General features: G+C 42.5%; 1 protein-coding gene across 1 annotated transcript; it reads right to left on the minus strand.

The window, feature by feature from the left end:
- Positions 1 to 9,332: 9,332 nt before the first annotated feature.
- FKTN (fukutin) lies at positions 9,333 to 23,954 on the minus strand. The gene is made up of 9 exons (XM_054004144.1): positions 23,804 to 23,954; positions 22,507 to 22,566; positions 20,443 to 20,646; positions 18,623 to 18,900; positions 17,725 to 17,857; positions 15,957 to 16,086; positions 14,701 to 14,834; positions 14,347 to 14,474; positions 9,333 to 11,032 (listed from the first exon to the last, which is right to left on the minus strand). The coding sequence occupies exons 1-9, from the start codon at positions 23,906 to 23,908 to the stop codon at positions 10,819 to 10,821; spliced, it is 1,386 nt and encodes a 461-aa protein (XP_053860119.1). The 5' UTR covers positions 23,909 to 23,954; the 3' UTR covers positions 9,333 to 10,818.
- Between the last annotated feature and the right edge of the window lie 206 nt (positions 23,955 to 24,160).

Below are 24,160 nucleotides of genomic sequence, written 5' to 3' on the forward strand. Positions count from 1 at the left end.
AGCTGCAGCTCCTTGTGTGCAGCCCCTAATTGATCTGTCTGCATTAGTCACCAGGAAGATGAAATGAAAGCCGAGCCAGTTGGCATTATCAGGAAAAGCCATCACCTTTGAAAAGGGCCAGCTTGTGTGGCTCCTCCCAGGTTCCCTGTGACCAATTCAGCAGGACCCATCCTGACCTGCCATGAAAGGAGCTGGGTAGAAGGGTCCTGCACATGCAAGGACCTGAAGCACAATTTCCCCTGTGCTCAGCTGGGAGCAAACCAGGCCCAACCCTTGCTCTAGGACCTCTAGGATCATCAAGCCCAGTCATTAATTGCCAAGTCCACCATTAAACATGTCCCTAAGTGCCTAATCTATATGTCTTTTTTATCCCTCCAGTGATAGTGATTCCACCATTTCCATTGGCAGCCTGTTCCATTGGCAGCCTGACAAAGCTCTCAGAGGAGAAATGTTTCCTGGTATCCAATCTAAATCTCCTCTAGCACAACTTAAGGCTGTTTCCTCTTGTCCTGTCACCTGGGAGAGGAGATCAATCCCCACCTTGCTACGACTGACCGCCTTTCAGGCAATTGAAAGAAAAATAAGGTACTCTCACCCCAAGCCTCCTTTTCTCCAGGCTAAATGATTCCAGTTCTCATAGTGGAGAGCAGCAAACTCTCCTGTAACAATTCAGGCAGGATGAAAGAAAACCAACCTGAAAGGACAGATAAATGCCACAGCTCCTTTAACACACTACAAAACTCAGCAGCACATAAGGGTATTGACTGGGGCTGAGTCCAGCTCTCCCTGGACAAATGGGAGGTGGGTGAAATTCAGGTCCTGGCAAGGCAAGATGTGCTCAACATCTACTGGTTTCTACAGAAGCAGGTCTGCACCCCAAGCATGATGAAGGGTTGAAACTCCAAACAGAAACATTTGAACTCTAGAATGGAAAGAACTGAGGACACAGAGATCTTCAGCTCAGGAGAAAAACCAGACAGTGTGAGCTAAGCCCTCCTGAACACATTCACATCAAAACCAGGGAATTTTTTTTTTCCCCTCCATTATACAGGGGGACATCTGCAAAGCGGACAACTATAAAGAGTTTTAGAACATTCCAAGGATTCTAAAACTGGACTTCCTAAAAGAAAAGACACACAAACAAATTTAATCCTTCTCCCCCCTCCCGCCTCAGTAGAAATGCTGCAATATAATCACCCGAGACTAATCGTGAGTCTTTGTTTCCAGGAGCACACTCCATCCTCACAGCCAGGTCTGGAGATGCTTTACATATTCACTTGTGACTCAAGACTGCTGCATTTGTCTCTGAAGACCTGCCTGACAGCTGCCATTCACAGACACCACCTAAACAGATTTACAGCTGAGTGTGTCTTCCTTACTCCTGCCCACGGTGAGAATGAACAAAGGAACACCGTGGCCTAGTAGAACAGGGAGGTTGCAGAGTGTGGTGAAGTCATCCTGCCTGTTCGCTCATCCAAATTTTCCTCCTCTTCTTAATCAAGAAGGGGAAATGCCTCTGACTTTAGGGTAAAAAACACAAGAACAAAGGCTGAGAAGCAGCTACCAGGGGACACATTGTGTGCACACAGCCGTCACCAATGAGTGGGTTGGATTTTTTCAAGGAGCTGTGACACAGAGAAATGTCCTTTCGCTATTCAGCCCTCAGTGCTGCCTGGAAATGATGACCCCTGCCAGCTGTTGGCTGACCTGCCAGGATGGACAGCAATTGCACCTGTGGGATGTCCAACAAGGTGTCCAAGGTGTCCATGGCAATGGCATCTCTGTGCTCCTCTCCATGGCAAAGGTGTAGCCCAGATATTTCCATGCTTTGGTGTAATTAATATTCCTGGGTTTAGGAGTTAAGTAGTATCTGCAGATAAGGATAACATTGCATCCTGGGGTACACAAGCTCTCCTGCTTTGAGAAAGATAATCTCTGTTGCTAAACTAATCCTTCATGCTGGCATCTTCCCAGATGTCAAGAGAAACGAGAAACCAACAGCAACCCCACTAGAATTTCTCTGTGCCACGTGCTGTGGGAAACCTGTTTCCTACAGAGCCTTATTCTTCTGTACAACTGTACCTCTGTGAGGCCTCCTTACACCTCATGATTGTTTAATTTAGACTCTTGTCTCCTGATCAGAAAAGCACTCAAATTGGCAAGATGCAAAATAGATGTGAAAGGAACTTGTATGTGCTGGTGGGTAAAAGTCAGGGCACCTTTTCACCTGGTCTTGTTACTTCAGTACAGGAATTGAAGGGCTAGGACCTGATGCAGATCATCAAGCACCTCATGGTGTCCCAGAAAAGGAGAACATTTCCACAGATCACAGAGACAGCAGAGACAACAGCAGCATCTGTTTACTTTGTTGTGTGTTCCCAGAGAGGGACTTTTTTGTATATTCCCCAGAGGCTCAGCAACCAGAACAAAAACATTTCCTCACAGCTGCTATTACCTTTTTTCCATGCTTCTGTCCCCAGAAAAAGCAGCAGAGCTATTTAGCTGCCATCCATTCCCCAGTCACACAAACTTGACCCACGTGAGGCACAGAAAATACACAGACAGCACAAAGAGAATGAAGGGGAAAAACCCTTCTGAGAAGCAGGCACATTTCTCATTATAAATCTTCAACATACAAATAGCAGCAGCTCCTCCCCAGCAGACAGAAGGACAAATTATGGAGCAAAAATCACGCCAAGGAAACACATTCAAAATTCAGGGTCTAGGTCTGCTCACACTGGTGAGAGGGAGGGATGGATCTTGTGAGGAGGCTGTGCCGCTTCAGCGTTAGGTGTCAGCTTAAACATTGGCTGTTCTCAAAAAGCTGCAACAAACCAGGGGCTCTTCCCTTTCTCCCTTGCCCAGCCCTGCCCCCGGGCCCCTCCCGGCTGACTCCAGCTCCTGTGCAGCTGAACAACTGTTTGGAAGCACAGGACAGCTCAGCTCGGGGGCCCTGCTTATTTATGAGTTTGGAAATCAGAGCCGTTCGGTTCACTGCCAGTAAATGGCAGTGATTGGAAGGAAGTGGGGGCACGGGGGGAGGCTTGTGTGCAGCTCTTCATTTTCTATTCCTTATGAAAAGGAAATCACTCCAGCTAACTGGCCCATGGAGATAAGGATTTCAGACAATCTGCATTAGCCTGATAAGCCAGGTTTGCATTTCATAAAGATTGTTTGTTAAGAACCTCAGTAAAATAAAATACAGTCAGAAGGGCTTATCAGCACAACTCATTTCCACTCGCACCACTCTGCCTGTCAGCGCTGACATTTCCCCCCCCCCCCCCCCCCCAATAAATTAAGGTTCCTGCTTGTGTCCTGGGTCTCTGGGATGGAACACGGACCAGGGAGCAGTGGGGGAGGGTTGGGGAGGACAAGGAAGAATAGCCTGAAACCTCCTATGACTGGTCACTGTTATAGTCCTGATCTACAGGGTGTGGGAGGGCAGAAGTGCCCAACTGGTGGGTGGATTGGATTTGCCCTTTCCAGTGCAAACCAGAGCAGCTGGGCTGGCATCAGCAGCCTTCCCTCTTTGCACCAACAAAGGATCAGAACAGGAAAAAGGAGTTTATATGCATTTCCCTCTATTTCATGTTTTCCTACTTCCTCACATAAAAAAAAAACATGGGCCCGAATATGTGAAGTTATGGACTCCCAAGCCCCTGTCAGTTTTCCCTCTTCCTTCCTCTCTCTTCAAAGAGGCCATTTTGCTATAAAACAGCCTTGATGAATCACAGAAAACTATTAGAACACCCTCTGGTGCTCAGCCTTCCCCCCTCTCTTTTTGGAACCTGCCTTGTTTGCAGGGAAGGCACCAAAGCCATTCTGTTTGGACAGTCTGCCTTTCCAGGAGGTGGATGTCCACTTCTGCATTATTCAGGTTATCACACTAATTCAGAGTCAGAAAATTCTTCTCCAGTCCCCTTTGGGTGGAGAGTCCCAGAGAAAGGCATCCACACAAAAACAATTAACAAACATAAGGCCTTCCATGATTTGACAGCCAGCGCAATTACAAAGTCACTTAATCTGTATCATCTGTTGTTTCCAGCTGCCATTGCTGCACACATCTTATTAGGGTTTTATGGCAGAAAGACCTGAGCAAGGCAGAAAGCACCCTGGTAGGGCTTTGCATTTCTACCTTAGTCCTTGCTAATGCTGTGGAGTAACACAACAATTAGTGCCACAGGTGAGGACAACTCTCTTACACCTTTTAAGGACTCCAGCCCTCAGCATGACCACTGCTGACCATCACAAAAGTTGCACTGGCACCATTTCAAACAGGTTCCTCCTTTTCAGGCCCATTTGTAGGTGAAATCTGGGGTTATGTAGCCACAGTGGCAAAGCCTTGTACCACTTCAGTGGAAGTTCTCATGAAACTCCCTTGCCTCAAAAAGTGAGATGGGCAATGTGGCAGTTTGCTCACCACTCTGGGCAAAATCCAAAGTGCCTATCTCCAGGCTTCCACTAGCTTCATGCCAGCCTGCCAGATGAGACATTCATGAGGACTGGATAACAGCCAGGGCATTTCAGAAGTGATATTGGGAGGGATGGGAAGATTGATGGTCAAAGAAAGAACAGGTAGCAATATTTTCTGGGTCTTTCCTTGTCTTGTTCAGAGGAGATATTGTGGACCTTTACTCAGAGGTTAGAACAACTCCACTGTGCTGCAGGGAAAGGCAGGTCCCTGGAGGGCTGAGGGGCAGCGATTAATTGGCTGACTTCATTAGCTGCTTGCAGCAAATTGGCTGTAAAAGACCAGCAAGGAAGAGGCTAACGATGGTCTCAGCATATTGACCTCAGCAACAGCTTTATCTCAGCAAGAAAGAACAGGCACTTTTTCTGATCAAACACCAAATGCACTTCAGAGACATCATTAACCCAGAGAAGTGGCTGCAGCAAACAGCCAGGGGCTAAAGGCTTCAGCAGTGCAGGAAAGTCATCACAGGTGGCTACAGGCAGCACATGGAAGGTGCTTGATGAAGATGGGTCCCAATCTCCTTCAATGGTGATGTTTCTGTGTCTCCAGGTATGTTGGAGATACAGGGATTGAGTTTACCATTAACAAATTTGTAGATGTCACCAGGCTGGGTGGGATGTGGATCTGCTGGAGGGCAGGAGGGCTCTGCAGGGGGGTCTGGACAGGCTGGATCCATGGGATGAGGCCAGTGGGGTGAGGGGCAACCAGGGGCAGTGCTGGGTCCTGCCCTCGGGTCACAACAACCCCTGCAGCTGCAGGCTGGGGGAAAAGTGGCTGGAAAAGGCCCTGGGGGTGCTGTGACAGCAGCTGGACATGAGCCCAGGGGTGCCCAGGTGGCCAAGAAGGCCAAAGGCCCCTGGGCTGTGCCAGCTGTGGGGTGGCAGCAGGAGCAGGGCAGGACTGTCCCTGTGCTGGCCCTGCTGAGGCCACACCTCAAATCCTGGGGGCAGCTCTGGGCTCCTCACAACTTGAAAGACCAAAAAGTCCAGAGAAGGGAACGGAGCTGGGGAAGGGTCTGGAGCCCCAGGAGAGGCTGAGGGAGCTGGGAAGGGGCTCAGCCTGGAGAAAAGGAGGCTCAGGGGGGATCTTGTGGCTCTGCACAACTCCTGACAGGAGGGGACAGCCAGGGGAGGCTCTGCTCCAAGGAACAGGGACAGGAGGAGAGGAAACGGCCTCAGGCTGGGCCAGGGGAGGTTTAGGTTGGACATTAGGAAGAATTTCATCACAGAAAGGGTGATAAGACATTGGAATTGGATGCCCAGGGAGATGGTGGAGTGACTGTCCCTAGAGGTGCCACAAGGAAAGGCTGGAGGAGGCACCAGAGTAGTGATCAGTCACAGGATGGATTCAATGATCCCAGAAGTCTTTCCCAACCTACTTGATTCTCTTACATGTATTGATGAGGATCACAGAGCAAAACAACACTACCCAAGAACACCTCCAAGGCAAGCCAAAAGCCCTCCTAACAGTCCCTGTCTGTGCTGGGACTGAGTCATAGAAACACAATTTTCTTTCCAAGCACAGTGCAGGACACCTTGTTTTGGAGGAGTGGAGGCTGCATTGCACTGCTGCAGAGGATGTTAGATGCTGGAGAGGATGTCAGACCCTGAAGAAGGCATGCTCCAAGGAAAAAACACCTCATTTTCCTCCAAATAATGCAGGAAAACCCACTGCATCACTTAACTGGGGGGGTACAGGGGTAAAATCTACTCACTTCTCACCCCACAGAGGGATAGAGAGGAGAATCAGGGGGAAAAAAAGCCTGTAAAACTCATGGGTTGAGATAAGAACAGTTCAGTAACTGAAAACAAAGTAAAATACTAATAATGCTGATAACCACAATAACAATAATAATAGTAACAATAACACAGAGAGAGCGAACACCAAAAGTAAGTGGTGGACAGCACAGTTTGCTCACCACCCATAAATTGACACCCATCCCACCCCCCAGCAGTGATCAGCCCTCCCAGCCAACTGCCCCCCAGTTTATATCCAGAGCATGATATTCTCTGAAACCCTTGGATTTTTCAGCGCATTTGCCCACTGGTACAGCATGAGAAACTGAAACATCCTTGATTTAGCGTATAAATTACATAGCAACAGCTAAAACACAGGCGTGTTATCAACATTTATTCTCATACTGAATCCAAAATCACAGCAACACACCAGCTACTGAGAACATTATTTCTGTCCCAGCTGAAACCATGACAATAAAGAAAATTTTTCCCACGGAATGACACCAGATGTTGGTCAGTCACAGAGGGACCCCTTTCCACATGACACAAATATATCTTGGCTTTCTAAAATAAAATAATTAAGTAAAACAAACCACACACACACACCAAAAAAAAAAAAAAAAAAAAACACCCACAAACAAAAAACCAAAAACCAAAACCCAACAGCCTGGCCTGGTGCCTGTCTTTACTGGATGCTCCCTATTTAATCTTCTCTCCCTTTCCATGTTTGTTCAGAAATGCCTCTTCCAGTGCAGCCGAGAAAGGTTGTTACCAAGAGGCGACCAAGCCTGAATGCTGACAATGTGAGATGATTACAGGACACCAAAGAGCATACACACAGATTTTTCAACAGAAAATGCTCCTGCTGCCCCAACTGGCTCCTGACACACTGCTCTGGACAATGGCAGTGATAAAGAAGGGCCAGTGTCAGCTCAAGGAGGAGAGAGGCCACACAGTTCAACAGTAGCTCCTTGTGGAAGCTACTTTACTCAAGAGTTTTGACTTTTCTGAGAGGAAGTGGATGGGTGAAAGGTGCTGTAATGATTTGCTTTATGTCAAAAGAGAGCCACTTGGCTTATCCTGAGTTTGAAGTGGAAGGAACAGAAATGGCTGAGCTCAGGAAACACAATGCTATTAAGCAAAGATTATCAGCTGGTGTAAACTGTCTGCTGGTGCCACTTTACCAAAACAGCTGCTGTAGATCAGTGAACACAAGTGCCAGGCAGACTTTGATGTCCTTCCACATAATTTCTCAAGTTCCCTTGTTCTGTTCTGCAATTCTGCAATTCAAGTATGATAGAAACACGTGAAGAGGAAGGAAACAAGCCTGAGCAGATGCCCCCGAGCTTCCTGAACTGCTGTGTGAGCTCAGAGAATTCTGCTGGGGAGTAATGAAGGACAGAACCACATTCCTGAGAGCCATGGCAGTGTGACAGGCAGTCACCTTGGAAGAAAGGTGTCTATGTTGTTACATGTCTCATTCAACACAATCACAGTGGGCAGTGCAAAGCAGAGACTGGTTTTCTCTGGAGCTGACAGACTTCTGATTTCTAGAGAATTCTAAAGCAGCAAAGGATGCAAGTTGTTTAACACAAGCAACCAGCATCTCCCAGGCTCTGATTCAACAGCAAGGGCATAACAAGATCAGCTACTACTTTTTCATCTGGACAGCAGAGAAAGACAGCCATACTTTTAGGATCCTCTCTTGACTGCATCAGCACAGTTTTGCCCATCTTCTGTGTCTGAGGTTAAAAGAGCAGTGTGGTAGAACAGACATAGGCTCTTCTGTCAGAATATTGCTCCTGGGCAGGTGAAAAGTGTCAGCATTTCCCTCAGAGCCTCCCTGCCCAGTGCAGCCCAGCCTTGTCCATCCCATGATTGTTCTGCAGCCCCAGTTTGGATCAGACATACCCTTTTTGGAAGAACTGCTTTTACCCTTTTGTTGCAAACAGTCACATTTTTTTCAAGTGTTCAAGATGCCACAGTTTTCTCTCATTTCCTGTGAGAGCATCACTCATAATGTGAGCTCCAGAGTCTGATTCCAGAAATAGATCCTTTCTGAAGCTCATATACAAACAACAATTCCAATTTCCACCTTCTAAAAGCAGGAAGTTGTGGAATACTACAGAATCATGAATCATGGGAAATAGGAACTCCCTCCAGAGGGAAGATAGGATTAAGTACAGTCAGTCCTTAACTAGAGTCAGGTCAGCTTTGGCTGGCATTTGCCTGATGTGTTCTCAGAGACCCCCAGAGTCACAGGTTTTACACATTTCCACATGTTAAATACTCCAGCTTCTATGCAGGTGGATCAATTTGCATTCCTCCCATTTACTTCTATTTCCTACCACCCACGGGAAGGAGCACACACATCCCTTCCTTTTCTTGTAACCATCTTTTATGGCTTTTGAACATGGCCTTTTATGGTCCCTTCTCTTCAATCAATGTTATTCAAACTTTCCTTGCCATTTTTCTGGAGCTTTGATCACTTTTCTGTCTTTAACACCTGCACATAAGTAATGTGTAAAACCATGTTTGCTACAGGGAAGCCAAGGGACTTCACATGTGATTGCTTAAGACCATGAGGAGAATTTAGGAATTACCCTCCTCTCCAGAACACTTCCAAAATGAAGGCAGTTAGTAAGTTAAGAAGGTAACACAGAATTAAGAATCCATTTCAGATGAGGCAACTCAAGAGAACTCTAGAAGAAGCACACCTCAATCTGGCTGTTTCTGTGGGAATGCCAAGGCTTCAGCCTCATGATGTGCCTTGGAAGAGCAGCAGGTCACTGATGTCCACACCATTCCTGGGCACCCAATCTGCATCCAAGCAGGAAATCTGTGGCCAGAGCACTGCACAGAGTGTGACAGGAGATGTGCAATGTGTAATCTCTCTGTGCAGCTGAAGGATCCTTTCTCCTACATGTGGGCTTCTGCTTTATTCAGAGCATCTTTATTGTATCCAAGTATCTTTATTAAAAAAATAAATGCTCAAAGACGGGCAGTCAATAAACAGTGTAAGAAACATTTCAGGATTTTCCTCTATGCATTATGTCATGTTAACTGCAATGAAGTGTGTTAAATGCTGCCCAAGATGACAAAACAAAGGATGAAACAGCATCTCAAGTTGCAAATTAGACTCTCCTTTTAATCAGTGTTAAATATATACTTGTATCTTCTTAAGAGAAAACATTTTAACCTGAAAAATACCTTACAGGTATTTTTCAACTATAGTTGAAATAATCAACTATTCAAGATATCCTCCCTTTCAGGGACATGCATTTTTTTCATTAGTCTTTTCATCTACAAAGTCAAAAATTTGACAGATTATAATTTTCTGAGAGCATCTTTTCTTTCACTCTTAAACATTTATCACATCTGAGAAACTCACAGGCTTACTGCATGTTATTACACCAAGAAGTTCAGGACAACAGTTATAAACATGGAAACCACAAGGACATTCACCTTTTCTTTTCCATTTTAAGAAAAAGGTACAAAAAAATTCTACGTGAGAAATTATCCCATATGATGTCATGATTACTTTAGCAAGTGTTAGCAGGATTTCACATCTCTCTCTTCTTAACCAGGCAGAGCGAAGTTACCATCCAATTGAAGAGCCAGCCTGACAAGTTGTTGCCAGAAGCTGAACAATTTACTCCAGTGTTTCGGTGGCAGGAGAAACTGAAACTGAGAGGACTGGCAGGATTGCTGCTGCAAATTTGATGGAACAGTTGGTATTTGTACACATTTCTCCTTTCCCTTAAAGAGAAGACTCTGTTCTGTGAAACAGAAAACTATGAATAACCCCCATTTCTATCTGCTTGCAGGAAAGCAAGAATAGATGTAATTTGTGAAAAAACAGTAAAGCATTTTACAGGGAGAACACAAGGACTGGGACATTAAAACCAGAATTTTATTTCTTTTCATGGGGAAGCCATACCAGCAGCATGCACCTCCACATTCTTAAAGAAGAACAGGGCAAATTGAAAAATGTCCAATGTCAATAGTTTCTCCTTCCATTCACTTAGTGTTACACCACTACCAGATACCTCCTAGATGTAAAGCTGGTGGTCACACAGGTTCTGTGCCATAGGAACATTCCCAAGAGCAACCCTTTGCTCATGGTAGGGATGTACCAGTCTCAAATCAAGCACATTTGAGGTACTCATAACTCTGGTGTTTTGAAGTGAAACAGTCACAAGATCTCATTTGAAAAAAGAGGAACTTCTCTGAGATTTATCCTAACCTTCTCTCAAGCTTGAGAATTGAACAGTCTGAAGGTTTTGATGATCCCAGGAACATCGAAGCCACCTGGCCACTGTTTACATTTAAATAGTCAACTGCCCATCAATCCACTGCAGTCCTCTCTACTCCCTTTGTGCAGCTTTTCTTTCAGCTTCCCTTCCCTCCAATTGCTTTTCATCTTCTCCTTTAATCATGTGGAAAAAGCATGATGAAGGTGAAGAAAATACCTGTTAAACAAAGGGAGGTAAATGTCTCCTTAGGAAACACGTGGGACGCTACAAAGGAAACGGATGTCAATGCCATTGGGCACTGGGAAATCACAAACTGACAGTTCTGAGGACAGGCTCTGTCAGCAGACAGGGGTCAGTAGAGTTGGATGACATTGTCCCACTCATCAATAGGCCAGACTCCATTCTCCTGCACATTGAAGGGTGAGATCTTCCAGTCCCATGTCTTCACAGGCACTTTCCACTCCGGGCCGTAGTTGGCCTCCACGTACTGCAGGGTTTCACAAGGCACGTGGACCTTGAGTTCCACAAATTCAGTCCAGCACAGAGTAAACTTGGGAAAGAGATACCTGTGCCAGAACAAAGGGGTATGGTCACTGCCAAAAAGCACCTCTTAGTAAGTTCAAGGAGAAAGCAAGCAACTGCAGCAAGTGGCCATGTTACATTTATACTGGTTTTTCTCTTACACACTGGACAAGGCTGTTACTAACCGTAACTGGTGAACATTTGCTTCATGTGCTTAGGAAGGAGCATTCCTAATTCTTTTGTTGCTTGTACTCACATCATTCTGCCACCTATAGGTTAGTCCCTGCCTCTGCTTTGCCTGTTATAAATGGGATTTCACAGTCACCCCTTTTAGAAAGGTGAGGGTGGTACAGGCTTACAGCAGTGGCAGTTCACAGGTAAATTTCACAGCTTGACCAGAACGACATTGCGGTGTTAAACAATACCAAAGTCTACCCACTATTCCTGCAGAGGATCACTCCCACTTCCGAAGTTCTGAAGACTTCCACACAAAAAAAAAAAAAAAAAAAAAAAAAAAAAAAAAAAAAAAAAAAAAATTTAAAAAAAAAAATTAAAAAAAAAAAAAAAAATTAAAAAGTGATCCTACAATCCCTTTTCACAAGTTAAAATGAAACCATAAGCACTTCTTTTTAAAAAATATTTTAAAAATCTTTTTAAAAAAGATTTGTACATTTGTATGATGAACTAGAACTGCCCCCTCCATCTTCTTGCAAGCATGAAGTTAATTTCATTTCTGAGCTCTCAGCAAACAGTACAAGAAAACAAAACAATTGTGCTTCATGCCTTAAGTGGAGGGAAAGAACAAAGTAATCAAGCATTTTTTGGATATATGTCCAGAGACTGCTGATTAAACTAAACTCTTATACAAAGTCCTCTTCGTTAAAAACCTACAGAATTAGCTCACTTTAAGGATTAAAGCAAAGACTGGGGATTTGATTCCCAGACTGTGTTTTTGTAGATACTCATTCTCTGCTGGAGATTGCAACTGTGCAGTATTAAATTTGCAAACAAAGAAGAAGCCTCAATTGCTGCAACTCCAAGACAGTATCAGGAGGATGCACATGCTTGTGTCAGGAATGCTGAGGAAGTGTTTGTGCACATGGAAAAGCAAACCACACAGCCAGGCTGTGAGGGTTAGAAATCAGCTCTCCAAGGAAACAGAGTCTAAAAATGACTATGAGAAATGTTTTAGGGATTCAATGAGAAATGTTCTAGTTCTCCACCCTCTAATTTAGATGTATAGAAAGTATGCCTGTGCAAGTATTTAGCTTTCTGAAGAAAACACCTTCTACCTTTCAGTTTTAATCTTAGAAAAGAACTTCTACCCTTCTCTGTGATGACCCAGTAGCAATCAACAACTCTTCTGACACTATAATTACTTTAAAATTGTTAGAGTGGATTTAGGATTCAGCATGAACAATCAATCACTTCTCTTCTGACTGACCTTCTCACTTTTGTCTTCCTCCAAAATTCTGACAGGGCTGGAGATTAAGCAGAATTGAGGGTCATTCTGGTGTTGCACATAGTCAGATTAAGCATGCCAAGTGCTCTCACGTCTCACAGTAACAAAAGCTGAGTCTCTTTTATCTTTTTGAGGATGTATTTGGAATAGCACATGTCTGGAATTACTTGGCTAAGAATTCTAAACAGCTACAGTTCTGACATGGCTCAGGGCCTTTATGGTGGTAAACAAGTAGTTTTCATGGTCATTTTCTGTGTGTATTAAATTAAGAAACACCAGCTCAGAATTAGAGGCTTGGCTTCCTTATGATGCTATGCCTAAGCAAAGTTATTACTGAACTAGAAAGCTGTGTTTGGAACTTTAATTAAGCTACCACCAAAAATAACTACAAGGCTGCAAGAAAAGGGAAGAGTTTTGTGGAAGATGGAGTTCCAAAGGAGCTGTAATACCCAACGATACAAAAGCTGGAGTGCAGCACAGGGTTACATTGATCCCCTATTCTCATGTCTTAAACCAGTCATTATCAAGAAAAATGGGGGAAAAACATCTCTCAAGTATCCAAGGTTTGATGGAGCTTTGAAGGAGCAGTGTCAACTCCATTGGCATGGAAACAGCCACTGCAATTTAGATGCAACAAGAGCACAAAGAGGAGGAAAGGAATTTATTGGTCAGCTTGCTTTTCAGAATGCACCACACATGAAAACCGGAACTGCTGCTGTATTCTAAAAAAAACAAAACAAAACAAAACAAAACAAAACAAAACAAAAAACAAAACAAACAAACAAACAAACAAAAAAAACAAAAACAAAAAAAAAAAAACAAAAAAAAAACAAAACAAAAAAAAAACAAACAAAAAAAAAACAAAACAAAAAAAAAAAAAAAACCAAAAAAAAAAAACTTTGCTATACTGCATATTTTCTGTGGGGATATTCCAAGAGGTCTTTCTTTTGTCTGTTTCTAAATGTGCCTTTTGATGCTGGTTATCAAAATATCTTTCCCAGTCTTTATTTATCACTTCAGGACAAAAATAACTAAGACAAGGATTTGGACAGTATCTCCAACTGGATGACAGTTCTCACTAAATTCCCATTAGCTAAATACAAACAAATATATTTCAGGTAAAATATAAAAGATAATGAAATCCTATAGAAGTCTACAAGGTTTTCAACTAGTCTGCAGCTATCTCCTTCTGAGTGAAGGTATGTGATTGAAAAAAATAAATCTAATTATCAAAACCTATATTCAATTTGCTAAGTTGATTTGGATTAAATCATTAAATCATTAAATTAAATTATTAAATAATTGCTGATTTAATACTGAAAGGTGTGAAACAAGAAACATAGGATCCTATTCAAAATTCCATTTTCAGAACATGAACAGTAAGGCCTGCAGGAATTGTCTGTGTTGCTGTCACAACTCAGTATTCCAAATTGCTACCTCAAAATCCCAAATTGTGGGCCTTTCTGTTCAAGGAGAGTTGAGGCTTTTTGTCATAATACTTCCTCATCAATACAGATGCCCAAGGATTAATGTTCTACTACAAAATTAGACTGCAATAAACAGTGTTTCAGAGACTTTTTCTCATCTTTTCTCATCTCATCATCAGTTTATGTAACTGGGGGCCCATCACAGTCAGATAAGATCTACTTGATATACGACATACCAGCCCTGCTTTTGATTTCACAAGAGATGTGACATTTACTCTCTATTAAGGCACAGGACTGTTCTCTCTCTGCTTCACTGGTCTCAGAGTGCAGAATCTCCACCGATTCCCCTCTGACATCCACATTTCCACAAAGAGCACAGGCTTTGCCAGGCAACAGCACACAAAATGCCATCAGTAAACACTAGCTTGTTCAATTTCTTTCCTACTAGTGGTACAAATCCAGTTCTTACTTAAATTTCTTGCCCGATTTGGCCTGAGTTCCTCCATTCCATATGTGGTCATCCTCTTCATAGAAGAAAAAAATGTCAAGTTTCACATCATCTTCTCCCTGAAAAGAGAGTTCCAAGCTGTCTTCTACCTGAAAGACAAAAATGCACACTGTGTATACACATAAAAATACAAAGCAACATATGTCAGCAGAAAACAAATTGATTTTCATCAGCTATACAGAGTGACTTCTAACTGAAGAAAACACAGTAACTCTGCATTACTTTTAAACTTTATTAAACACTTCTGCAACTGAAGTCAAAGTTACAAATCTACAGAAACACACACATGAAGTAAAATGTTCATTTTCTATGTACCTTTCCAAATTTGTGCTTCAGTGGCAACCCAGCTTTCTGAAAGGCTGGAATGATATCTGCTTTGTAGTCCCTTATAAAGATTCCCAAATCCACATCTTTACTGTGAGGAATGACATTGCACTGCCTATACCAGCCTGAGGGAAAAAAAAAAAAAAACAAAAAACCAGAAAAATCCCAAACTAGTTAAATTCAGGAACAGAAATTCAACAGAAATAAAGCAACACAAAAATGAACTGTCTTAAGATCACCAGGCAAAAGTCTTTGACTTTTGAGGCCATAAACAAGACTTCTGCCTTTTTTTAGTATGGGATGAACCACATCAAAGGAAACAAGTATTACTGCACTTATAGTCATCTGTCTCCCTTCAGAAAGCCAAGAATGCAAGAGAAAACTAAGATAATGTGTCTTCGGTTTCCTAATTTAAATGCATTTATATATTTTTAAAAAATTAAAATTCTTTATGTGGGACCAAATCTAATCAGCAGTTAACAGCTACAGGGCCACAGCTGTGCTTCGGATTTGCAACTATTGTTTTATACTGCATCCAAGATGTTAATCATCTTTCAATCACCACTGCAAAGCAGAAAGACACAAAGTAGGACATCCTTCTGTCTGTTTCATTTAGGCATCTTTTAGTAACTATTCATTCAGAAAATTATATTCCCTAGGATTAAATAAATACAAGGCAAATGTGAACACGAGTCTTCACTAAGTGTTTCAGTAACAAAAGAATCCTCACCAGTGATAAGACACTTATACCTTCAGCAGAACTGAAAACTTGCATTACCTAATTTAATGGACTGTAATTTTATTAAAAGTTTGTTTTGAAAGAAAATAAATTAATGTAAATGGTATTTTAGAAGTCAATGACAAGCATCTAATTGCATGGGAAGAAAAACAGGGTTAGAGTGTACTTGGACAGCAGAACAATGTGCTCATCACTGCATTTTCCAACTGGCACTTCAGTGAATTCCAAGTCACACAAATTAGGGAATTGTTAATTTTTTTAGCAGGGATGAACACAACACAGGTAATTCCTAACAACACTAAATGCTTCACTGGAAATTTGCCGAGCATCTCAGCAGCTCAGGTTTCTACAGAAAAAGCATTTTTTCAGGAGCAAAAAGGCTTATTGCAATACAGTTATTACTTTCCAACCCAGTACTTTTGGCCCCTGCTGACATCACAAGCAATGGAGGATGAAGTGTTTAAAGTTTCAGGTGAGTTTAAAAATGCAACACAATACAAATTTTTACCAAGACATGTTCCACTGCTCAGCCAGAACTTCACTCCCAAGTTATTCAATGTCAGGGCAGCCAGATGAAGCACGGATTTTGCCTTTTTCCTGAATTCCACTGCGTCAACAGAGGCATCATCAGGATACAGCTGGAAGGCAAGAGTAAGCAAGTTATGGTCAGAGAGCAAACTTGTCCCTTCATTTTCTCAGTGTCCTAGGGAAAAATGACCTTAAAAAATTTACTTAACTAATACCTGGGCTAACATCTGGTTTTACACACACAGTCCATTTTCAGAACATGCACTGGAATGACAAGTGAAAATTAAAACTCTGAATCATCAACCTTTCTTTTTTTCCTAACCAGCAGAATGAAAATTCACAGTAGACTAGAATAAGAAAAGATGTATTAGACACTGATTCTCAGCACTTGGCAGCAACACGGGTGAGCCCTTGTTCTGCACATGCTGAAGGCAATTCCTGGAGTCCAAGGAGAACACGGGGACAGAATCAGTCCCTGCCAGCACATCAAGGCTTTTCCAACCTCCAGAACTCCATGATTAATTTATTTGGCGCCACCAAGTGTCAGACTTGGGTGTTGAGTTTTAAGGAGAACTGCCAAGGAGAAACGGTGTGAACACAAAAATCTTCCAGACAGAACTGTGGCAACGTCTGCCATCCATGCAAAGCCAAAACCAACACGAGAGGCTGGGCAAACATTACTAATTCTAACAAAGGAATACTCGGCTTTGTGATGGATTTCTTTAAGAGCTCTTGGGCCACAAGCAGCCAAAATGAACTTTTCAAAACAGGTGCCAGATGCTTGTCTCAGTGTCAAAGCTCCAGCAAAATTCAATAAACATGTAGGGGCACATTTTCTCTTCCTGTGGTTATTTCTGCCTGGAGGCTGAAGTGGATTATATTTTTCTGTCTTCCACATGTGAAGGGACAACACACAGATGCCCTTGTGACCTTCTTACTACCCAAATAACGATCCACAGCCTACTAGAGTGAACAGGAGTGGTCCTCCCTTTCCCCAACACCTGAATAACTGAAGAGTAGAGCCTCCACTGCCCATTTTTCCCCTTCCATGAACTCAGAGATGGCTCAGATTCAGTGGCCTAACTGACTCTGTAGTCTTAATTGTGAACCCTGGATCACTTTACAACTCATGTCCTTTCCAAGTTAGGACAGAATGCCCCCCACACTGCAGTGAAGACACTTCTATCTGCTAAATCAAGCAGCAAAATTCTAAAAATAATGTTCTGAATAGTGGTGAAAACATTAGCTTACACAGTCAAAAAAGCAATTAAATCAGTCACTTTGAAATGTAACCATATCAGATAAGCCAAATGAGGAACATTGAACTGCATGACATGGTTCAAAAAATGTAAAATTAAATATTTCTCAAAACTGTGAGGATTTTCATAAGAAAAATTTTCAGCCATGAAGATACACAAGTTTTATATGTTTATCTAACAAAACAAGTTAATTTACATAAGAACCATTTAACAGTAAGGGTGTGTAAGAACTATGGATATGTTGGTTCCCTCTTGGAAAAAAATGTGCTTGCAAGTAAAAAAACAAAAAATGCCATGATCTTCAGGTAAAGTTTTGATTTCATTACCACTTAGTAAGATCTGTGGAATGAGAATCAAGGGGTGTATTTAGCTTTGTGTATGTGAACAGTCCCATTTAAGTAAAAAAAACCCAGTAAACTGTTCTTAGGTTTGGGTCAATCAGTGAAAACACACATTTCATCTCAGAGATGCCACCCAGTTACCACTAACCTGAAAGAAAGCCCGAGCTTCTCTGTACCTACATTCAAGAAATCTAGACTGGGACATCTCCTCTAGAAAACTGGACGGATTTTTTGGAATTTGAACTTTTAAGTCATCAATGGAAACAAGCAGAAGTTCTGGCCTGCATGGAAAGAAAGATAATATATTACCCAATTTAATTCCATTTAATGTATTACCCAATTTAATTCCATTACAAACCACATGGCACTTTAACTCAGGTTATAATCTTAATGCACACTACTGGCAGTGATCCCTCTGTCCAAATACAGCCAAAAAAAAACAATAAAAAATGAAAAAAGCAACAAGAGCTTCACCAAATTCTTCATACGTTTCAAAACTTTGTTTAAAAAGAATTCCTACACCTCCAAACCCCAAGCTGGTTTGTCAGATCACTGATTCCTTTCTGACTCATGACTTGAATTTGTTCAAAGATGTTGCTCAGTGCATCTTAAAATTCAGGCTATTTGGTTGTCTAAGTACAGGATGCCCTTCAGAATCAAATTTTACTCTGTACTTTGAGGCTATTTGCTTTTAAAAACTAAAAACTATTCAGCCTTCATAATAACTGAAGTGGGATTATTTAATAGCTTACACAGTTTACTTCAAACATTTAGGCACATAACTCATATAGATTCCATGTTTCAAAAGGATGAAAGAACGGGGTCAAATTAATGGAAAAAGTTAAATAGATTTATTTGGATGTGTGAAATGTCTATTTTTCTCATTTTCTCAGAAACAATGTTCTCAAAGTATGCACTCTGGGGTCTGACTCATACCTGAGATGAATTCTAGAACCTGACTACAGGAAAGAGAGTAGTTTTACACACAGAGGAAGTAATTTTGGGAGTGCCATGATGGCTTTCTCCTCCCCTTGTTGTGAACTCACTTTTCATATGCCCCAGGATAGCGACCGAAGTGGAGTTTCCGGAAAGGCACAAACTTTCTGTCCATGTGTTGCTTGAGTCTCAGGGGCCCATGCCAGAGGAAATTGCCACTCCTCTCATAGAAGACCACCAGGTGAATGGCATGGGATGCCAGCTTGAATATGTAATGCAAGGGAATTTCCATCCCAGACAGGTCATCCATCCCATCCAAGCGGGGGTCCTTGTTTATAATCTTTAGCCACTGGAACCCCATCTTCTCAGCAGTTCTAAAAAGGCCCACCTGAAAATGAGGAAGACAGGAGACAGAGCAGGCTAAAGATTAGAGAAACCAAAACCGAAAGCTAAATGTTTATTACTAATTCACACCATTCCTCATTTTCGTTTTTAATCAGGCTTAAGCACAAATGAATCAAAAATCTCTAAGAGCCTGAAGACCAGCAGTCGCAAGCAATTCCAACCACCTTCTTTTCTTGTCTTAAATTTTGTCCTTCAGACTACAAAATAAAACAACAAATAAATTTTGTAAGCCATGCTTAGATTAGGTTTGTTCCTTGCCATAGCACCCTGCACTCTCAAACTATTCTCTAAAACTGTTCATCTGCCAAATTTGGTGTTCCTAAGTCCTTGAATAACAACATCACTAACACAAGAATTAGTCCAAAACCTTCTTTTGTGGGGCAAATAAAAATCTCACCAAACACTGAGCACTGCTCTCAGGCTTTCATAGTTCTACAAACATAGGGAATTAAATTCTGGTTGATTTAAAGAAAAAAAACAAACCCATCAGCATCTGAAGATGCTTCAATTTCCCCCCTTGAAATGTTTTGCATAAGCATATCAGCTTCTCCTCTGAATGATACAGAAATTACCACTGAGACACAAAGCAATGGGAAAATGGATTTATCTCAGTGTACTGCCATACAACTTTACTCTTGGTTTCTTGAATTCCTTCACATCTATGGGTTAAACAGCTGCCTGATCAGGCCCAGAGTCACACCCCTCTTCACTCAAGTTCTTCCTTGAAATAGTCACTGATCATTTCAGTTTCCTGCTTTTTCTAATTAAAAAAATGAGAGAAAATGAAAAAAAAAAAAAAAGAAAAAGAAGAAAAAAGCTGTTTGTCACTGGTATCTTTAGTCTGTAGAAATTAATCTAATAAATATTTCCAGATTACACTTAATGAAATAATAGTGGATTTAAATTACACTTGATGAAATAATAGTGGATTTAAATTTGTCCTTCCTCATGTGCTACATTTCTGTTTTTAACACAGACATTACAAATTGTCCTAACATCACAGAGAAGCAGAGATACCATTAAATATCACCAATACATTAGGTGAAATGGTATTAATTACAAGGATGTGCTAAAAGAAATGCAAACCAGCAGACTATGATAATATTTTGAGACTTGTCACATCAATAACTACAATTCCTTCTTGATGAGTCCCCAAACTCCCGATTTATAAAAGATACCCCTACATTACAGGCCCAAGGTTCTCCTCCTTCCTTTCTAACTGACCTTTCTTTCCTTTCTGACTACTAGTGGGTTTTTTTAATATTGCAGACAGCTTCTAAAAAGCTTCAGCTATAAAATGCTCCTAATGTAATTACTCCTAATGTAAATTAATCCTAATGTATCCAGGCTAGTAAATGGGCAACTTGTACTTTCAAACAAAGTTTCCTCTGCCTACCACATGAATTAGATACAAATATTAGCACCACATGAATTCAGATACAAACATGAAAGCATTAAGTGACAACATCAAAGAGCAGCTGAACGCACTAAAATACAGAAATGTGAACAGAAAACATGCACTTACATCATGTTTCCATGTTTTGTCTAGTAGTGCAAAGGTAGTGAAGTCTCTTGGAGCACAGAAGTATTTGCATTCTGGGCTGGGGCCATCCGGAGAGCTTCTGATCTGCTCAATGTCTTTATCAACCAGTCCCAGAATCAAAGGATCAATCAAATACACTGGAATATTGTGACTGGATATTAATCCTAGGAACTTCCTAACCACGTGCTGTTTGACAGAGGACAGAAAGACCATCTTTGCATTAAAACTCTTTGACAGAAAGAAACCCCAACCCACTGAAAGAAGGAAATCTTATCTCCCAATACATCCTCTGAATGTACACTTCACTTCCACGAACAGTTGTGAGGCTGAGTGAAAAGGTAGGATGCAAGTACCACACAGAATTTGGATTCTGGTCTACCGAGGGCACTCAACATTGCATAAGGAGTAAAAAGCTGCAGCAAGAATGTTCTGTGCCTAATGCAAGGGGTTATTAATTTGATTCAGTGAAAAACATTAATCAAGCACATTTAAATATCCATGGCACACAGAAACCACTTACAGCAGCCACAGTCACCCTGCCACTTAAATGTATTCAACTGTAACATTTTCATTTAATGATTTTAAAGCTCTGACTTCAGAGAGATGTGAAAACACAAGGTCAGGATGTGGGTCAATAACAGAGTTTTGGCAGCAGCATTACCTGTGTGGTACAGGCAGAAGCAAAGCCACCCTCATAGTGATTTCAGCTACAGGAAGCTGCAAGGTGAGAGATGTGCTCCTATTACTTCTATGACTAAAACTGGCACACCAGAATGATGAACAGGAAAAAATCTGTGCAAAAGTACCTACTTCCCCTTCCCCACCCCATCACTTCTCCAGGAAAACAGATGCTTTCAGCTCAAACTTAAACAATTTTTAAAAAAACATAAATAATGGTAGAAGAACATGGCCTTGGTGTTAAGTCACCAAGAGAAACATGTTCAAATTTAGTATTTTGGACACATCACTGAGGGGGCTTTAAGGAAAGCCTGACGTGCAGTAGGTGGCAGGATCATGGCACATCCTTTATCACTAATGATCTCAGAAGAGCAAGTTAAACCTTTAGGAGAGCTCTACCAACAGACTGGAAGCCCCCTGTGACCGTGACACCTCACACCTGGTGGGCAGCTCCAAGGGGTGTCACCTCCAAGAATAGGAAGGCATTCCTGGCACAAGCAAGCAGTCAACAGAGCAGTTGGTCTGGATTTTTTCCAGGGACAGCTCCTAGCCAGAGCACCTTCCCTCTTGCTCAGCAGAAACCAGGCCTTTAAATGGCCATTCTGCTAATTAGCAGCATTATCATGTTGCATCCAAACTGAAAGGCAGCCAGCTCCCAGCACATCCTTCTCCTTAACCATCTGTGCTGTTTTTCCACTGGGAGATCAGTTAACAAAAAGTCTTCTTTAAAACTGTTTCCAAACAAATCCTAACTACAAATATGATAGGGGACCTTCTGGCTCCCCGGGGTGGGCGGTTTTGGTTTTATTCAAGCTTGCAAGCCTGAAGCAAGACATAACAAATATCCCATTTCAAGCACCTAATAGGACCCCCAGCACTGGTCATGAGGGCTGGAATGCAGCAGCTGGTGAATGCTGAAATGTGACATTTTCTCGAGCTTTAAAACCCAGCACAGGACCAGCAGGTTAAACTGGAGTGGGCAAAGGAGGATTGTGTGACCTAGCACCTTCTCAGAAGCTGCATGGCAGACCAGCCAATCTGTTCAACACCCAGCCTGAAAGGACACAAAACCCTGCATCAACACTTCAGTCCCAGAACAAACAAGAATTTCTTCCTGAAACATCAACACATCCGAGCACTGCATTGGCAAAGGCTGTGAAGCTGTAACTGTTTCTTAATTTTACTTTACACTGATGTTTTGATACTCTCTTTATTGAACAAAGTTACAAAGTGAATCTCTTCATCCTTCAAAGCAGAAAGCACCCAGTGAAGAATGAGGAGAGCTGGACCCTGAATTTGAAGTTCCAAGTGAGTTCTGAGATTTGTGGAAGAGCTGTATGAACCAGTGACACTGTACATAGTACATACCCATCTAGTGCTGTCTTGGCCTGACTGGCTTCCTCTGACTTTGGAAAAAGCTGCTCCATTCTATTAAAAAAAAAAAAAAAAAAAAAAAAAAAAAAAAAGGAAGGGGAAGGGAGAAAGAAGAGGAAAAGCCCCAAAGTTTCAGTTGAATTCTTGTTTTCTTAACATGACTTCATGGTTATGGCTGGGGTTATGCCTCTGATCACACAGCTACAGTGCTGAATGTGAAATCATAAACAACTGCTGTGGCTTAAATATATTTAGAAGGACAACCCAAGCCTCAGGGACCTCCAAACATGCAAGCATTGAGTGGTGAGGCCTCAGGTTTCCAAGCCAATGTGCCAGCAAACGTAAAATAGGAGGATGACAAATCCTGTCAGGCAAATACCACAGGGGCAGGAACAGTGGGACTGTGCCACAGTCTTTCCAGGTGTAATCCTATACAATTCAATTTTAAGGACTGCATTTTCACGTGAGAGGGTCAAGGCAGCTCGTGACTCCGCTTTAGGCTTTTCAAAAGCACAAAAAAATTCTCAGTTGTTGTTTAAAAATCAGAAACGGTGAGAAAGAAGTTGAAGGTTGCAACACCAGCTGTCACTGACGCTGCCTGCACTTAATAAGGGAAGAAAAGCCGAAAAACAACTCAAGGCACTTTGAAATCTGCACGGTTCTTCCATAAAAATAAAGGGAGTTCCTTTGTTGTATGAGAGTTGCAACTGTAAACTAAGAACCACCAGAGGATTTAATTTACAGTAACATTCACTTCTTTTGCTGTTGCAGAAAATCACTCTGGCCTGGACGTTCCAGATCAGGTAAAAAAAGAGGTACAAACAGCATTCCAGGTATAAAAGCAGGATTTTAACTGTGACATACAGCACTTCAGGAGCATTGAGTCACAAAACCCTTAAGACGACCGCAGAAAAAGTTGGGATTTCTCTCTGCCATAGCAGTGTTGGAAAACCTGCAGCCAGCAGATATTGCCTCCCTTCAGCAGAGCCCTCAGACAGATCTCGGTGCGGCTTTGGTGGCAATAAAAGTCACCGAGCAACGAGAGATGAGGGTTAAGCAGTGGCAGCTGGAAGCTGGCGGGGGCATCATTCCCTCCGGGAGAAATCGGATGGCCCTGGCTGACACAGTGACTTGGATACCAGGCTGGGAACTCAAACCCGACTGTACCCCTGCCACCGGACACCGGCCTGGGCTCCCCGCCCGCCCCGCAACAATGGGAGCCGCTCCAGGGAATCCCGGGGCTGGGGTTGACGCCCACACAGTGCTCCGGGCAGCGCGCTCCCTCTCTCACCTTCTGCGACAGGTAGAACTTGTAATAGCACAGCTGGAAGAGCAGGAAAACCAGACTGGTCAGCGACAGGAGCGCCAGAACCACGTTCCTGTTGATTTTCTGCATCAGCTCCGGGGCGCTCCGGGAGCCACTTCCCGGCCGCCCTCACAGCGATGCGGCTTCAGGCCGGAAAGCGCGGTGCTGCAAAGCGCCGCCCGCCGTCGTAAAACAACCCCATGCTGTCGCAAACCCCGAACGCCCCAAACCCCCCCAAAACGGGGCGGCGGTAAAACGACACAGAGAGACACACACAGGGTTGCAGATTTCTGTATTAGTACAAAACATCGCGTCACACGCGGACGGCACCCCCCCCTTCCC

The sequence above is a fragment of the Vidua macroura genome, chromosome Z (assembly GCF_024509145.1).
Source record: "Vidua macroura isolate BioBank_ID:100142 chromosome Z, ASM2450914v1, whole genome shotgun sequence".
In the NCBI taxonomy this organism is placed as follows: domain Eukaryota; kingdom Metazoa; phylum Chordata; class Aves; order Passeriformes; family Viduidae; genus Vidua; species Vidua macroura.

Bases quoted from the DNA above. Each gene is read 5' to 3' on its own strand.
- FKTN (XM_054004144.1), bottom strand. From the start codon at position 23,908: ATGCAGAAAATCAACAGGAACGTGGTTCTGGCGCTCCTGTCGCTGACC. The intron at 22,567-23,803 runs GTGAGAGAGGGA...TTTTTTTAATAG, and splicing joins AGTTCTACCTGTCGCAGAAG to AATGGAGCAGCTTTTTCCAA. The intron at 11,033-14,346 runs GTAAGAACTGGA...GTTCTGGCACAG, and splicing joins AAATCGGGCAAGAAATTTAA to GTATCTCTTTCCCAAGTTTA.